General features: G+C 44.0%; 2 protein-coding genes across 4 annotated transcripts in view; both read left to right on the top strand.

Annotated features, from left to right (window-relative positions):
• PKD2L1 (polycystin 2 like 1, transient receptor potential cation channel) overlaps window positions 1–8,564 on the top strand; it is a 30,905-nt gene extending 22,341 nt beyond the window's left edge. The window contains exons 4-15 of one of the 3 annotated variants that reach the window (XM_016124263.2): window positions 323–576; window positions 1,525–1,749; window positions 1,910–2,138; window positions 2,792–2,962; window positions 3,093–3,274; window positions 3,580–3,700; window positions 4,557–4,655; window positions 4,865–4,986; window positions 5,849–5,975; window positions 6,760–6,878; window positions 7,103–7,226; window positions 7,536–8,564. In XM_016124263.2, coding sequence (XP_015979749.2) covers window positions 323–576; window positions 1,525–1,749; window positions 1,910–2,138; window positions 2,792–2,962; window positions 3,093–3,274; window positions 3,580–3,700; window positions 4,557–4,655; window positions 4,865–4,986; window positions 5,849–5,975; window positions 6,760–6,878; window positions 7,103–7,226; window positions 7,536–7,709 — 1,947 coding nt within the window. In that variant the 3' untranslated portion in view covers window positions 7,710–8,564. Of the gene's footprint in view, window positions 1–322; window positions 577–1,524; window positions 1,750–1,909; window positions 2,139–2,791; window positions 2,963–3,092; window positions 3,334–3,579; window positions 3,701–4,556; window positions 4,656–4,864; window positions 4,987–5,848; window positions 5,976–6,759; window positions 6,879–7,102; window positions 7,227–7,535 lie in introns of all 3 variants that reach the window. The other 2 variants (XM_016124265.2, XM_016124264.2) reach the window with 2 other exon arrangements.
• A 1,208-nt stretch (window positions 8,565–9,772) lies between these two features.
• BLOC1S2 (biogenesis of lysosomal organelles complex 1 subunit 2) lies at window positions 9,773–16,952 on the top strand. The gene is made up of 4 exons (XM_016124266.2): window positions 9,773–10,155; window positions 13,279–13,398; window positions 14,088–14,192; window positions 15,516–16,952. Exons 1-4 carry the CDS (start codon window positions 9,912–9,914, stop codon window positions 15,545–15,547), a joined length of 501 nt encoding a protein of 166 aa, XP_015979752.2. The 5' UTR covers window positions 9,773–9,911; the 3' UTR covers window positions 15,548–16,952.
• The last annotated feature ends 167 nt before the right edge of the window (window positions 16,953–17,119 follow it).

Genomic DNA, 17,119 nt, shown 5'->3' with positions numbered 1-17,119 from the left:
TCATTCCAGGATCAGGCTAAGTCAAAGGGTAAAGCAAGAATTAATGAGTCAGACTAGAGTTAAGGTGGAGGTAGGTGAGTAATCTGGGTGATGATCATAGAATCAAGCCATTAATTAGGCCAGTATTGGGAGTCAGAGATAAGGCTGAATTTCTAAATGCATTTAGAGTAAAGAGTAAGGCCACATTATAGGTCAATTGAGGAGTCCAACAGAAAGAAGTAGGCTGGAGACAGGCTATGGGTCAGGGAGTGAGGGCAAAAGCCATTATACGGGTAGGGGTCTGCATGAGGCTGGGATAGGACCAACCCAGCTTGTGGTCTAGTTTGCCCAGGGCCCACTACTGGACAGTTTGTATTGGACCAAATGGTACAACAACCAGAGCCTGGGCCATGGCTCCCACTCCTTCATCTACTATGAGAATCTGCTGCTGGGGGTTCCAAGGCTGCGACAGCTGAGGGTCCGCAATGACTCCTGTGTGGTGCACGAGGACTTCCGTGAGGACATTTTGAGCTGCTATGACGTCTACTCTGCAGACAAGGAAGAGCAGCTCCCCTTTGGGCTCCTCAATGGCACAGCGTGAGTCCCCCCACCAATGTCACAGGGCTTATCCCTCTGAGCCTGACACCATCCCACCAAGGTTTGGGAACCACTTCCTCTGAGCCTTAAGGGGAGAGGTAGAGGTAGAGCCTTGGAGCACTCAGGGGAAATGGGGCGGGGGCATCTCTCTGAGTTTCAGCTATGACTGTTTGGAGACCTTGGTCTGGATCACTCAGGAACAGAGAAGGTACATGAGCAGACAGAACCATAGCCTCTGGACTTGTTTCCACACGTGGTCAGAGTCACATCTGCCCTACTCTGTAGGTGGTCCTATCAGAGAAAGCATTCTTTCTTGTCCAGAAGGCCCTCGGGGGTATGAAGAATGAATGAAACATTGACACTGCCACATGAGTCATGGTTGGAAGAGTCTGACCCTTGGAACTGGTAGGGGGAGCAGCGAGGGGTCAAGTGTGGTTGGGGAATTAGGGAAGAAAGGGGAAAAGGATTGATGGGACAGGAAAGAAGAAGGAAGAAATAAGGGTCCAGGGGGGAAAAGTTTGTCATTAGAACAGGAAATCATGGGACGCACAACCTCAAGAGCAGAAATAGTCTTTTCTGGGTTATACGGGGACTACTCAGGCTGGAGTCAAAAGTGGGGCTTGGGTTTGTCATCCATAGCCTTGGGTAACGTCATGAAAAATTAGGAGAATTACATTTGAGTTTCAGTTCTGCCACTAACTAGCTGAGTAATCTCTGACATTTCTGAGTCTTAGTTTCCTCATTTATAAATGTGAATAATATTTATCCTCAGTTCTCAAAAAGTTGTATCAAACAAGATAATATACATGAAATATACATATATGTGATATGTATATATAATATATGTGCAACTGTAAAGCCCAGACAATCTTGAAGTGTTGCCATTGCCTTGGGAGATCAGCTTTAGCCTGGGTCAGACCTCTGCTCAGATGGCTTCTTCCTTGGCAGGTGGACATACCACTCACAGGATGAACTGGGGGGATCCTCCCACTGGGGTCAGCTCACAAGCTACAGTGGAGGGGGCTACTACCTGGACCTTCCAGGAACCCGACAAAGCAGTGCAGAGGCACTCCAGCACCTTCAAGAGGGCCTGTGGCTAGACAGGGGCACTCGAGTGGTCTTCATCGACTTCTCAGTCTACAATGCCAACATCAATCTTTTCTGTGTTCTGAGGTAGGTCCCCTTTCCCCACTGCATCTCTCCATCCATGCTTCCTGGTTTCCTTCTCCTCTGCTGGAGACCCTTCCCTAAATGTGTACCATGTGGTAGGGAGGGGAAAGGAAGGGATGGGAAGAAATATCCTAGCCCAGGCCCCACCAGTCATCTCCTCCAGACTGGTGGTGGAGTTTCCAGCCACAGGAGGTGCCATCCCATCCTGGCAAATCCGCACAGTTAAGCTGATCCGCTATGTCAGCAACTGGGACTTCTTTATTGTTGGCTGTGAGATCATCTTCTGCATCTTCATCTTCTACTATGTGGTGGAGGAGATCCTGGAGCTCTACATCCACCGGCTTCACTACCTCAGCAGCATCTGGAACATTTTGGACCTGGTGGTCATCTTGGTGAGAGATAAATATCTTGGACTTGGGACGTATTGGGAGGAGAAGGGAAATCTACCCTGACAGGGCCTTCAAGTTCTTTTTGGAGTCCTAAGTTTTCCTTTTGACTTTCTGATCAAACCCCTGTATAACAGCTCCCTGAGCAAGAGGTTGATGCTCCCCTGTCCCCACCCTGGGAGAGCCTCGTCTCCTACATCCCCACTCCCTCTAGTCTGTGGTCTAGGCCCTGCTCTTTATGTACTTGATATTCTGTTCTTCTTCTCTTTCTTACCTTTACGACCTGTCCCCTTAAAACTCTTTGCCTTTTCTCTTCTATTAAAATATTCTGTCTCTTTATCTTCATCTCCTTTCTATTAATAGGACATTAATTTCCTGCCCAAGGCTAGAAGGTGATGGGAGAAACAAAATTACTTGGCTCTAGTTCTTTATGGCCCTTTACAACCCATGAATTTGTTGCTGGCCCCAGAGCCTTATCTTGGCCTTTAAGACATTCTCCAATCATCCTATCCAGTTCCATTTGAACCTGAGATAATCAACGACTCAGCAGCAGAGGATTTTTTTCCCCCACCTGTCTTACCTACCCCTGTGACTTCATCTTTGAACTTCCCTTGAGATCCCACTGACTTCTCTGCCACCTCCTACCTCTGTGATAACAGCTCTCCATTGTGGCTGTGGGCTTCCACATATTCCGAACCCTCGAGGTGAACCGGCTGATGGGGAAGCTCCTGCAGCAGCCAAACATGTATGCTGACTTTGAGTTTCTGGCCTTCTGGCAGACACAGTACAACAATATGAACGCTGTCAACCTCTTCTTTGCCTGGATCAAGGTACCCTGGGATTCCTTGCTTCTGCTCTCCCTCAGGGCACTCATTCTCCTTTCCTCAATACTCATCTCATTTTCCTTGTCTGTTTTTCTCTCTTCTTCCTTAATCACTTGGTTCAACATGGTCCTTCCAGATATTCAAGTACATCAGCTTCAACAAAACCATGACCCAGCTCTCCTCCACACTGGCTCGCTGTGCTAAGGACATCCTGGGCTTCGCTGTCATGTTCTTCATCGTTTTTTTCGCCTACGCTCAGCTCGGCTACCTGCTTTTTGGGACCCAAGTGGAAAACTTTAGCACTTTCATCAAGTGCATGTGTGTGTCCTGCCCCATTCACTCCTCCCTGGGCCCTCACCCTCCAGTTCCATGTGTGTGTATCCTTGGGGAAGCTGAGTATACCTGTGTGGTTGAGGCATCTGTGTGAAGTCTCTGCAGGCCCTGGTGTGTGTGCTCAAATATTTGTGCACCTCACTCTGCCTCTGTCAGATTGGGTTGGAGGTGCAGGGAGGGGTCTGAGTTCACCAAAGAGCAGTAGTTAGGAAAGTGAGATGGGGGTGTGGATTGGAGTCAGGGATATGTTTAGCTTAGGCTCTGGGTGAAGTCCAGACCTGGTCTCTCAGTTTCACTCAGTTCCGGATCATCCTTGGGGACTTTGACTACAATGCTATAGACAATGCCAACCGCATCATGGGGCCTGCCTACTTTGTCACCTATGTCTTCTTCGTCTTCTTTGTGCTCCTGGTAAGGGTCCCTCTGAGAGGTGGGGATTTGGGAACCTGAGGGATAGAGATGTAGAAGGCCTGCAGGGTGGGGTTTTGATACCTCCCATGTTCTGCATTCAGGATTATGATGGGTTTCTCAAATCAGGGATGGGGAGGCGGTGGGGGGGGGGCGGTGGATCTACTGAGAGCTGGCTAATGTGGTTGGTCAGTGTGGTCAGCAGAGTTCACACAGTATAAGGGAATCTGCACGATCCTTCACTAAAATCAAAGCCCTATCCTCCAAGGATGAAAAGAGAGAGAAAAACATCTCATGAGAAGTGGCTGCACCTGGAAGTTTCTACTTCTATTCTTCAAGACTCCTCTTCCTCTAGGGATCTCTGGCTCTTTCTATTACCACTGCTTTGTATTTGTTCTTTCTCCCCACCAACCCTGAAACGTTTAGGTTTTATTTTTATTAACAAAGCCCGCAGGTTTCTTTTTTGATCAATGCATAGGGATACAGATATAGATTAGGAGTAGATGATAAAAAGAGCACAATTATATTCTCATCTTGAAAAGTCTCTGGCTTCAGTGCTTGGTGGGCTGTTATATAGAAGGGGTTTGTGGCATATGTTGTAGTATCTTTCTGGCCAGATTACTGCAGCAATTGAGTGAGGTCACCTGACTGATGAGGGAGTATAATCTATCCCTATCAAAACTGTGCTGAAAGGTTGGGCTCTGGGGACCCTGGGATGCAGGGGTTAGTGGGCTACAGAGCTGGGATCGAAAACACTGGCTCCTTTAGAATATGTGTCTAGGAAATTAACAGGGTCAGTGGGCTCAATGCTGTTGGTGGGTCTGGGGGTGAGGACATACATCTTTGCTTTATCCTCTAGAACATGTTCCTGGCCATCATCAATGACACATATTCAGAAGTCAAGGAAGAGTTGGCTGGACAGAAGGATGAGCTGCAGCTTTCTGACCTCCTGAAACAGGCAACTACTCAGTCTCTTTGAGCTACACATTTGTAGCAGGGCCCAGGTCCAAGGCTCTGTGTCCTTGTCTGTTCTGACCAGAACAGGGGCTTGTGCCCTTATGTACCTCTGACTTATCCCTGGGAACCTGACATCCTGTCGGTAGGAGCAGGGGCAAGGGATGATGAGGAGGTTGTGAGAACTGGTGCCTGTTTCCTTTCTTCTTCTAGGGCTATAACAAGACCTTACTGAGGCTGCGTCTGAGGAAGGAGCAGGTTTCAGATGTGCAGAAGGTCCTGCAGGGTGGGGAGCAGGAGATTCAGTTTGAGGATTTCACCAACACCTTGAGGGAGTGAGCAATCAGAGATCTAACTTTCTTTGACATTGGTCTATACCCTCAACCATATATCCTTTGCCTATAAGCTTCTGATCTTGGTCTATGGATTTCTGACCTTGGCTAAAAGGACTCTGTCCTTGGCTTATAGGTTTCTGATCCTGGCCTTCAGAATTATGCCCTTGGTTTAAAGGTCTCTTACCATGTTCTATAATGTTCTGGAATTACTGAACCAATTCTTTAGGACTAATGTAATATTATTATTCCGTAATCACTGTATTTATTCCTCACTCCTATATAACTCTGATCTTGGTTCCATGCTTCCCCACAAATACTGGTCTATTCCCTTGGTCATTTTCTCCCTGCTTCCCTGTTAAACATATTAACAAACACTGAACAAGTATACTATGAGATCAGCTGTAGGCCAGCCACAGAGTAAGAAGCAGTTGATCCTTGCTAAGGTACTCAGTGAAAGGTAGGGCATAGCAAGAGATGAGGCTAGAGAAACGGGCAAGGACTACATTGGAGAATCCTCAAACACCACTATGCCATCAAAGGAATAGGGTGCGTGAGGAATTTTAAGCAGGTAACGGGTATATTTATAAAGATTAATGAACTCTGGTTGCATTATAGAGGATGGATTTCAGGGATAGGAAGTAAAGCAGAAACTGAGGGTGGTGGTGGTGGGGGCGTTATTTAGAAGCAAAAAGATTTCTTTGGAGTAAACTTCTAAACCTTGGAGATCCTGGCTTTCCCATGTGGTTCCGTTCTTCTGTAGAGAGAGTCCTGTCAGAGTCTGGCAAAAAGAGTAGGGAGTCCATAATAGAGAGATCACAGACACAGCATGTCAGAAGTCATTTCATCATCCTATTCTCCTCAGATTGGGGCATGCAGAACATGAGATCACTGAACTTGCAGCTGCCTTTGCCAGGTTTGACCAAGATGGGAATCGTGTCCTGGATAAGAAGGAGCAGGAACAAATGAGACAGGACCTGGAGGAGGAGAGGGTAAGCCCAGCTGGTTGGTGGAGAGGTAGAATAAGGAAATTGCTTACCCTCTCCTCCCTCTCAACATGCCCAGAACACAAACCCTAACTGAAAACCTGACAGATGAGCAGGAAAGGATGGATTCTCTAGGATAGTGGTTCTCAAATTGCTGCACTTTAGAATACTCTGGGAGTTTTAAAAAATCCTCATACTCAGGCCACACACCCTAGACCAGAATCTCTTGGGTGGAGGTAGGTTCAGGGTCCAGACATCAGTACCCTTTAAAACCACCCAGGGGATTCCAATGCATAGCCAAGGTTGAGAACCATTGCCCTAAAACATAGTCTTAGTGGGAAAAGGACCAATTGCCCAAGAATCCCTGACAATTCCTTTTGAGGACTTGCCTTCTCCTTGGGATTTTCAAACTCTGATCCTCAGCTGCCTCTACTAAACCTGCTTTATCCCTATCTAGAAGACCAAAAAGTCGAGGGCAGGAGGGACAGCACAAGAAATTCTGGTACTGTCCCTCCTCTCCCAAACTGCGTTGGCTTCTAGTGAACACATTAATCAAGGCCTCAAGGAGATCGTGTTTTGTTTCTTTGGGAGGTGATTCCCTCCCAGCGGCTGGGCTTTGTGTTTAGCACTATCCCTCTGATTCCATTGTCTCCAGAGTTTTAGAGGAAAGCGGAATAGCAAGAACTAGAGCCCAAGGCCTGGTCCTGAGAGCCTATTAGGCCAGGTGATGGAACAGAAACTGATGGCTTCCCAGAGTCATCTTCTCTCTGACCTCTGACTTCCTGATCAGGTGGCCCTCAACACTGAGATTGAGAACTTGAACCAGTCCACTGTGAGGAATCCACAAGAAAAGTTGGATCCAGAGGCTGCCAGAACAGATGGCTGGGTTTCAGGAGAAGAATTCTACATGTACGTGCAGCCTGGGACCCAGGGCTGTGTTTATATCATACCTTGAACTTCTTTCTACAACCTCTAATCTCCTGTCCTAACACAAGGAGAACCTCTGTCCTCCTTTAATTCTCCCTACAAGGCTGAGCCTTACCTTGCTTGCACCTATCCAGACACATTGTTCTGACATCTAGATCCCCAGACACATATTTCTGCTCCTTTTGTCTCTCTCAAATCCTGCACAGGCTCACAAAGAGAGTTCTGCAGCTGGAGACTGTCTTGGAAGGACTCGTGTCCCAGGTTGATGCTGTGGGCTCAAAGCTAAAAATGCTGGAGAGGAAGGGGCAGCTGGCTTCCTCCCCTGGCATGGTGAGTGGCCCTTCACCTGGGTCCTCTTGGCTTCCCACGGCTGAACCCTACCATCTGTTCTACTCAGTTGATGGAGGCAACAAAATTTTTGAGAGACCTATTTTTCAGGTTCTTGGGGCAACATGTTCTTTATAGTAGTCAATGTATCAGGGGAGGTGGGGTAGGGACAAAGCCTAAAAGTGGTTGCTTTGGCCTGAGGGCTGCTTTAGCCTCTAGTAGATGGTCTAGGATTGGAGAATCAGATCCAGAAAAAGGAAAGTGGGACGCAAAGTCCCCTTTCTAATGACCTGTCCCATTTTCTTCCAACAGGGGGAACAAGGCATTTGGGAGCACCTGCAGCCAGCTCCAGCTGTGACTCCAGCCCCCTGGGGAGTCCAGGGTGGGCAGAAGAGTGGTGGGGAAAGGGTCCTAAAGCATCAGACAGCAGGGCCCTCTCTCACTGCCTCCCCAGAAGGCCACTCTGCACATGCCCTCCATATCTAAGCCAGCAGTTCCCACCACCACCACCACCGCTGCTGCTGAGTCCCACCTGTGTTTGGCCTTTTGAGCCAATGTTTCTGTGTGTAGCTGGGCATCATACTTAGGCTTCTTACTCAGTGTTTTTGTGTGTAGCTATGTAGCTCTTTGTAGCTCTATGAAATAACATTTCCCACTGGGCCTCTCATTCCCTATGCTTTAACATCTACTGCAGCAACTTAAAAAAAAAGTCAATAACAAACAATAACACCTGGATAGCCATGATTTGTGAAAAAAGCAGAAGCCAAGAGAATAGCAATATCTAGATGTCTTCTTGCTTGCCATGAATCTATATCCTTTAATGCATTTAGAGATCTGCTGCTAGCACCTACGGGGTTCTTGTCTTCCCATAGAGTTTCCCTGTAAAAGAGATGAGGAAGCCATAGGAGAGGAGACTTACTCATTGGGGAGATTACAGTGTTGCAGAGAAGTTAAGAGTGACAATCTTCTCAATCTCTTGGGGCAAAGTTCATGAAGGCTCAGTGGAGGAATCTGCTCTCAACACCCTGCTGAACACTGGGAACTGAGGGGGCTGTAAACCAGGATAAGGTTGAGGCCTGAAGAGACCTAGGCAAAGAAATGAACTCAGCATTCAGAGATCTTTAGATTAATATGTGTTGGGCTCTGACTCTGTTCTTCCATAAGACAGTGTGGTTTTCCTGGTGACTATCAATAAAAAGCCTTAGGAAAATCGTGACTTTGTACTTGCTTCTGGGATTGTCAGAGGAAGAAGAGAGGTGGAACTGTGAGCCATCCTTGTACTTGGGTTGGGGAAAGCTCATCCCTGCTGGGAGGTCTAGAGTGGAGGCAGTGACAATGTGAAGGAGATAGGCTGCCCCAGGAGTCCCAAAATAAGAACTTCTGGCTCAGAGAAATGGCTTGATCTGGTGGGCACTATGATTGTACCATTACAGACTGGAGACAATGACCTGGTTCTCAGGGTAAAGAGAGTAAGGTAGCCCTTACTCTGTGGTGGGGGATAGCTGGTGTGTGTGTGTGCGCGCGCGCGCATGTGCGTGTGTGTGCATGTGTGTGTGTGTGTGTACTGTGGGTGTGTGAGGAGCTGCAGATGAAAGACAACCAGAGATAAGACCAAAAATTATATACCAAGATTTTGGATGTACAGGTCGGCATCCCAAAACCTGCTATAAATCCCCTTTCCCCTCCCCTGCGACCTTTATCTCTTTCTCATTTTTCATTATCCGTTGCTTCCCAGTTGATTTATCTCATCCACTCCCTCACTCACCCGTTTTCCCATTCCATCGAGTAAACTCTATACACCCAGGAGACTTATGAAACAGCTAAATATAGTTAAGATAACCAGTGTATCCTTAGCCCTAAAACAGTTACAGTCTAAGCTTTCTTACAGAAAAGCTGTATCAACCGAAGAGAAGTAGGTGCCAGCCTGCAGTTTAAGAAAAAGGGGCCAATAAATTAATCCAAGACATTGGAAGGGAGAGTATTTTGGCTCAGGAATCAATGCCTGAAGGTTTCCCAAAGTCTGGATTCGCTGAGCAGTTTTTGGTGACAAACATCAGCCTGGGCAACCTGTCTACAGTGACTTGGTCAGCCGGCCAGGCCCGACTCAACAAACCCAAGACAGGTTATGAGTCTTACTAGACCCCTCCAGGCAGTGCCCACAGATTTGAGCGCATCCTCAGGTGCAGACGTCGCGACTCTTGGCAGCGGATCAACTCCAATAGCCTTTCTTAGCTTCAGTTTCGGCTTCTTACTTACATTTTATCACACATTACCGTTCGGCATGACTTAGCGTGAGAACAGAGCCGTAAATCCAGGGCTGGTGGGCGTACTCCAGGTGCGCATGCGCATGCGTCCTAGAACCGGAAGCAGCGCGGGGACGAGCATGGCGGCGGTGACGGCGGCCGAAAGTGTCCCCGCGACCCAGCGAGAGGAGCCAGTTCGAGGTACGCAGAATAGATGGGGAAGAAGTGTTCAGAGGGAGGCCTGGGGCTCCGGGTAAGGGTCCCAGATGACGGGGTTTACCTGGCAGGAGCCGACAGGTGGGAGGGGCGTGCCTGTGTGTGAGAAAGTGTCCTGTCAAGGCGGCTGAGATGGTTGGCCGCGGATTCGAGTGTGAGCTGGGGCGGGTGCAAGGTAGCAGAATTGGTGTGTCAGGTGGGGCAAGGACGAAGTGAGGCACATGAAACTATGGCATATGGAGAATGGAGCCGAGTTGATAGAAAAAGTATAGGTGGAAGGACGTGGGGAGAGAATGCTGTGGCTGAATTAAGACCAGGTATGGGGCAGGACACTTACTCATCCTCCTTTGAGCCAGACGATGCCGCCGTGGAGACAGCTGAGGAAGCAAAGGAGCCAGCTGAGGCTGACATCACTGAGCTCTGCCGGGACATGTTCTCCAAAATGGCAACTTACCTGACTGGGGAACTGACAGGTGAGGTGGGGCCTGGATAGATTCGGGTCGTGCCTCTCTTGTTGGAGTTACGGTTTGGCTTGGGGAAACCTGGAAGGTGCTTCAGCAGCATCAATCTGCAGCTTCCTCCTTAATCTCACCTGCTGTGAAACATGTCTGAAGTTTGGGGAGGTCATGAATGGGAAGGAAAGAGGTCCATTCCTTCACTGGAGAAATTCACAAACTACTTTCAGAAACACATAAGAATAATTAATCCAACTCTGCAGGCTTCTATAGTGTAGACTAAGGCTGGCAAAACCAAAAGAATTCATCAAGAAGTGCTTCCTTGCAGGAGGTGTATTTTGAGCAAGGTTGTGGAGCAAATGAGTGGCCAAAAAGGGGGATACAACTAGTGAGCGAAGTGGTGTCAGCAAGCAGTTTGTTTGGCTAAAACAGCTGTATTAACTGGGACAAAGAGAAATGGAATTGGGGAATGAGGAGTGACCTGCAGATTTAGGGACCTTTTAGGTTGGTTTGAGGATTTGGTGACCCACCCTTTAGGACATGATTAATTTTTTGGTCCACGGTGTATTTTCAGGTGAACACATGATCTATTTGGAGGAGAGTCCAAAAATGAAGTCTGGTCCACTGTGGCCTCTCATAAGTGGTTATATTGTTTCACTTCCCCAGGAAATTGCTGTGAGCTAAATTTAGGAGTCAGACTCTATGAGAATAGGCTTGATGCAGAATAGAAGGGCTTATGAGTTTCTATCAGTCTGATTATCTATCTATCTATCTATCTATCTATCATTTCTGAGCAAGAGAAACGAAGTAACAAAAAATTTGGCTTCTTTTTAAAAATTCTAAAAATTTGGCAATACTAGTCCCCTTTAAATGGACTAATGCTATATAGTTTGTCTCCACCACTCCCAGTTTTCTCCCTTTTACTGAGACGTGGTGTCATTTGCTATTTATCATTATTCTTATATTGTGTGTTTAGTAGTGATACAGAAATGATTTTCTGCACCAACGTCTCTATCAAAATTTGTAAAGTAAACAATAGACTACGATGACCACATATTCCAGGAAGTGGGAAGGAGCTTATTTTTTTGTGGAAGCGAATGATCTTGCATGTTTAATATGCAAATACCTGTCTTGCTTCACTCATTTACATAATCTGGCTGTCTCCTAGGCATTTGGCTCTTTTACCCTTGTTTTAAAGAGACTAATTCAATAGTAGTGAGCATGGATATGGAGGAGAGAGACCTGAGACAGATGAGCGACATTTCAGATGAAAAACGGTGATGGTCTGTGACAGAGTGATGGTAAAAGGAATGAAAAGGAAGACATGGGTGCAAGAACAAAACAGAAGTGGAATATATAGGACATGTTAAAGTGGGTATTGAGGGACTGGAGCAGCCTAAGATGTGTTTGAGGTTTTAAGCCTGGGTGGTGCCATCAACCAAAATAGAAAGTTGGAAAGAGGAACAATGTTTAGAGTGAAAATAATACTTTCAGTTTGGCACGACTGATTTTAGTTATTCCCAGAACACCCAGGTGACTTGTATATATGAGTATAGAGCTCAGAGAGTGATCAGAGGAGGAGAAACGGATTTAGGAGTGCTGTGAGCTGAGGCTTTGCAGAATGAAATTGGCAAAAGAGAACTTTGGGCTAGATAGGAGGGCCTTGACTAAAATCTCAGAGAATGCCAGTATAGACAATTAATTTTTTTTTTTAAAATAACAATACTTGCAGTAAGTACCTAGGTTTCCAAATGATTTATTTATTAAAAAATTAATTTTAAGCAGGTTGTAATTTCTTCCTGATTGTCATTCTTACTTGCATAAATGTTTTTTTTTGAGTTTGAAAGGAAGCTAGCATGACCCTGGCAATGCCATGGGAATATGCCATCCATGTAAACATCAGTCATATGTCGCAGTTGAGAAAAGTTGAGAACTGATAGTTAAGGAGGTTGGATAAAAAGATCTGGCATAGAAACCAAAAAAGAGCAGTTAGAAAGAGATTAGAAAATCAGTGAAGTGTAGTATACAATGCTATAATGGACAAGGTAGAATTTCATGAAGAGAGATTATAGCGTCAGGTACTATAGAGAGGTTCAGGAGGATAGTAACTGAGAAAAAGCTATGAATTTAGTGCTTGGGAGAATACTGATGACCTTGGAGCATGTAATTTCATTGGATAGTGGGGGCACAGACCAGAGTGCAAGGGTTCACATGAGTAAATGGTGAGGAAGAGGAAGCAGAAAGTATATAAGCTCCTCTTTCAAAAGGGTTAGCAGTGAAGCTTCTTTGCTTTTCTGAGAAAATGATGTAGATGTCGCAGAATACATTAGATCTTAACCAAAAGGCCAAGAGGTGATAGAAGTAGCAGAATAGAGTGAGCTGGGGGAAACCTGAATATATAGATAGAGAGGAAGGTCCAGGATAGAGAGAGAATTTGGAAATGCAAGAGAAAGGATCAAAGAGAGGCTCGGAAGAGAGGCTCTGAAGTGGTAGGAGGGTTTGAGATCAAGAGCACAGGAGGAGGAGTTGTCTTGGCAAGAACAGGGGCACTTCTGCCTCTTGGGAAGATACTAAGGTACAGAGAAGTTTCAAAGTGAGTCAAAAAGTTGAGGTTACGTAAGTGGGCTTGGTTTTCAGGAAAATTGGAGTAGAAGCCATTTGCTTTGAGTAGGACTGGGGAAGGGAATTGAGAAGCAGGCAGATAGTTTGGAAAAGTCAATGCATAAAATGCAATATAGAATCACACAGTAATAAATAAGTTACTAAGACGTGGTGAGTTCCTAATTGATTTTACATATATTTATGGTGCAGACCCCAAATTACATGTTTTCATACTGTAGAAATACTAACATTATTTATTTCATTTTCTTTTTTTAGGACATAAGTTTAGCATTTCCCTTTTTAACCCAGATTCTGAAGTTTGCGGCTCTTATTTGATTTAAATGGTTTGCTGATTGTTGCCTGAGTTTCTGCTTAGACATTCAGAGTATACAGGCTGAGTATAAATGTCATAGGTCAAAAGTGGCCTGCACCTTTGACATTCCCTAAGTCATGCCTCGAACTACCATTTAGCTTATAATTCCACATTCCAGTGATTTAAGACAAATCTTAAAGGCATCACATATTCTGTTTGTTTTAAAGCCACCAGTGAAGACTATAAGCTCCTGGAAAATATGAATAAACTAACCAGCTTGAAGTATCTTGAAATGAAAGATATTGCTGTAAACATTAGTAGAAACTTAAAGGACTTAAATCAGAAGTGTAAGTAATAATTTTTAAAATTAAACGTGTTTGTAATAAATGTTCTCTTGTGCTTGGGGCTATGGAGAAGGAGATGGAAATGGGCCCTGTCCTCAGGGAGCTCTGAAAGTGAATTGCAAAGCTAAGGTGAATTTCTTCCATTTGAGGAGTAGCATGTTTTGGTGGTATGGTTATTTCTATTTTTGAATGTTGATTTGATCAGTTTATTTCTAGATAGGGGTGGAGGAGAGGAAGGATGGCCAGATGCTCGTGAACTGATTTTACGATGAAGTCCATAAAGGACTACTTTATAAACAGAAAACCAGACATCTATAAATGGAAAATCCTAATCTAGACTGGTAGAATATATTTTTCCATTAACTTCTATTGTGTTCCTTGTCTCTAGGGCACCCTTTCTTGGTCTGGGAGTACCCAAGAAATGGAATCAGTTACGGAAAGATTGCTTGAGGAGCAAGGAATTTAAAAGAGACAGGCGATGAAAGAGACTTGTGTTGTCTAGGTTATAGTCATGTATGATCAGCTAGCTACTATCTTCTAAAGTGTTTGTCCTGCTAGTGATCAGAATCATGTCACCCTACCTAGTGTGTCTTATGTAGAGCTAGAGAGACACTATCATTCTTACTTTTCTACTCTTTTCTATACAACTTGTGGAGGCCATGGAAACATGGGGTCTGTCCTTGTTTTTAAAGATGCTGAACTGCAGCCTTATCTGGATCAGATCAATGTAATTGAGGAGCAGGTAGCAGCTCTTGAGCAGGCAGCCTACAAGTTGGATGCGTATTCAAAAAAACTGGGTAACCATTTTTACTTGTTTTGATTTAATAAATGCCAGTATGACCTTAGCTAATACTATAGTTAACATTTATGGTGTGCCTACAATGATCTGCTTCATCTTCACAAAAACCTAGTGAGAATAATTTTTAAAAATAATAGTAATAAAAATAACATTTTATGAGTATTTAATGATATATCAGGCACTGTTCTTAGTGCTTTACCTGTTTATGTTTTTTATCCTCTCATTAATCCATGAGGTAAGTACATGATTTTTATTTCCATTCTATAGAAGAGGAAACTATGGTTAAAGGGGCTAAGTAACTGTGAGGATACAAAGCTAGTATCTGGAAGAGCTGTGTTCCAAATCACCTCTGTTTGATTATAAGTTTCAAGCTCTTCATTGTGGTTTGGCACCAGATTTTAAAAATGCAGATACGTATGTCTTCAAAAACAGCATAGTCATTCTAGGGTTTTCTTGAAGGTTTGCTTTTCCTTTTTTTTTTTTTTAGGGGGTAACTGATGGCTTGCTAACTGGCTATGGCTCCTATAACCATGATTAAAAATAACAAAGTTTTTATCCTAGATATAATTTATTTTTTTCACCATTAACAGTTGTTGACTACTTCAAGAGAGTAGTTTGTAGCAGACTGACGTTTGACATGGGTGGTGATTAACAGTTTCATTATTCACAATTAAATTTGCTAAATGGTGCCTGTGAACCTTACTCTGTAGAAGGCATTGTACCTAGTGCTTTCAAAGTTTTAAAGAAAAAGTGAATCTATTACATTAAGAGGCCTATTTAATGGTCTTTTAAATTTTTGTATCTTTAAAAATTGCTTTCCTAGAGTGAGGGATAGGGATAAGAAAATAAAAAGTGAAACATGCATTTAACTTCCTAAGACTTCCAATCTGTCTCCCAGAGGGTGCCTGGGATAGTGCCTTAGTGGCAATTTCTAGTGCTTAGTAAGGCTCCCGGTGGCTCGAGGGCCAGTAAATCTGCTTATTTCTGGTGGAAGCATCTGAGCAGGTGCTGTTGATAAGGTTAGAACATAGTGAACTTGTATTGTGTTCTCTATTCTATGTGTGTGTGTCTGACTCCTTACTTTAAGATGTGCACATCAATGATATTTAGACAGATATCCAAAATCTGTCCTTAGCTAAAATGACATTTATGGTGTGCCTACAGTTTGTGTACAGTTTGGACAGCTGATGAGATTGAAACTAATACACTTTTAAAAAGTGTAATAGACATTTTTGAATTTGCTTGGAAATGCTAATGAAAAAGTATCTTTATAAGAGCCAGTTTTTAAAATACAGCTTTCTCTCTCTCCTTACCTCGGCAGAAGCCAAGTACAAGAAGCTGGAGAAGCGATGAAAAACTTATTCCTGCGCAGCAGAGTCTTTTTTAATGTGGAAAATGTTTTATAAGACCTGAATCCTGAGGCTGATGAATTATTAAAACTCCTCAAAAGGAAGCCATGCTGGCCGTCCCAGAAACATCCCACCATTCAAGTAATCTAGAGGACTGTGGCTACTCCTGTATCCCCAGAAACTTACACTTATAACTCCTGACTTTTTACTTGAATGCTTCATTATCCATTCAGGACACAGAGCCTCTCAAAGTTCAGGATAAACCTGGGCTTGCCAGTCGAATCAAATGAGAGGGCCTATTTATTCTACATTATTTCCTTTCTTTCTTTTTCCTTTTCCTTTTCCCTTCCCTTCCCTTCCCTTCCCTTCCCTTCCCTTCCCTTCCCTTTCCTTTCCTTTCCTCCCGTCCTTTCTCTTTCTTTCCTTTCTTTTCCTTACTAGATTACCAGTTTACTATAAAAGGCTATTAAAGGATGCGAATCAACAGCCAGATGAAGAGGTACATAGGGCCAAGTCCAGGACAAAGGTGTTTCTGTCCCTGTGGAGCTTGGGGCCCCAACAAGGGGGCACATGAAAGCATTCTAGTTCCCCAATGTGGAAGCTCTCCCTCTACATTATTTTCTTAAATGGCTGGATTTTGAGTTACTGGATAAATGGTTGTTTTTTCTGTTAATGATGCTAATGTATTGCTAACAAGATTCTAAATTAAAAAAGAAAAACGAAACAAACTTGGTCTTTATAGTTTATCGCTTTGTGAATGTCAGTAATTTGCTTTTCCATAACATTGCAAATAACAGGAAATCTTAAAATAATTTCAGGCTAAGTCTTCTAGATGAGCAGAAACAGTTAAAGGAGTGTTGAGATAGTCTGGTGTATGTGATAGGCCCCTCCTGTCTCTTCTATGTGTGAGTCAGATGTCTGGGGATGGAAGACACCTTGACATGTTCTCTATTTTGGAAATGTGATAAAGGCAAAGACAGGATATGTGTGTGTGTGTAAGATGGGGACGTAGGGCTGTCATTCACAAAATAAAGCATTTTATAAAAGATCTTCCTATTTTTGTCTGCAGGGTCAGGGGGGCTCCTGGGGACCTATTAATCTTTTTTTTTTTTTTTTCCGAGACTAAAGATATCGGTGGATAGAGGATGTAGACTGACCAGTCTGGTTTGGAAAACAGGCAACTATCAGAATTGGGTGTTAGCAGCTAGGAAAGTGACCAAGGTCCCCAATTCTATCTCCAAAACAGTTCTTAACTGTTGCTGTTATTTCCAGCTATCTCTGTTCCAGACTACCATTGTTTATTGTCTGTTCCTCTGGACTATATCACTTATTTCTGCTCTAATCTTTATTATTTCCTGCATTCTTCTAACTTTGGGCTTAGGTTGTCCTTTTTCCAGTTCCATGATGTATATAATGTTAGGTTGTTTATTTGAGATCTTCCTTTTTTCTTAATAGAGACATTATAGCTATAAACTTTCCTGTTAGAACTGCTTTGGTACATCTATAAGTTTAGGTATGCTATGTTTCCATTTTCGTTTGTCTCAAGATATTTTATTTTCCTTAAAAATTTTTTTTG

The sequence above is a fragment of the Rousettus aegyptiacus genome, unplaced genomic scaffold (genome assembly GCF_014176215.1).
Source record: "Rousettus aegyptiacus isolate mRouAeg1 unplaced genomic scaffold, mRouAeg1.p scaffold_m13_p_6, whole genome shotgun sequence".
Lineage (NCBI taxonomy): Eukaryota > Metazoa > Chordata > Mammalia > Chiroptera > Pteropodidae > Rousettus > Rousettus aegyptiacus.
The sequence above is the reverse complement of the archived record's forward strand: the minus strand, read 5'-3'. Positions and strand labels throughout refer to the sequence as shown.

Bases quoted from the DNA above. Each gene is read 5' to 3' on its own strand.
- BLOC1S2 (XM_016124266.2), top strand. From the start codon at position 9,912: ATGGCATATGGAGAATGGAGCCGAGTTGATAGAAAAAGTATAGGTGGA. The intron at 10,156-13,278 runs GTGAGGTGGGGC...TTTGTTTTAAAG, and splicing joins CCTGACTGGGGAACTGACAG to CCACCAGTGAAGACTATAAG. The intron at 13,399-14,087 runs GTAAGTAATAAT...TTGTTTTTAAAG, and splicing joins AAAGGACTTAAATCAGAAGT to ATGCTGAACTGCAGCCTTAT.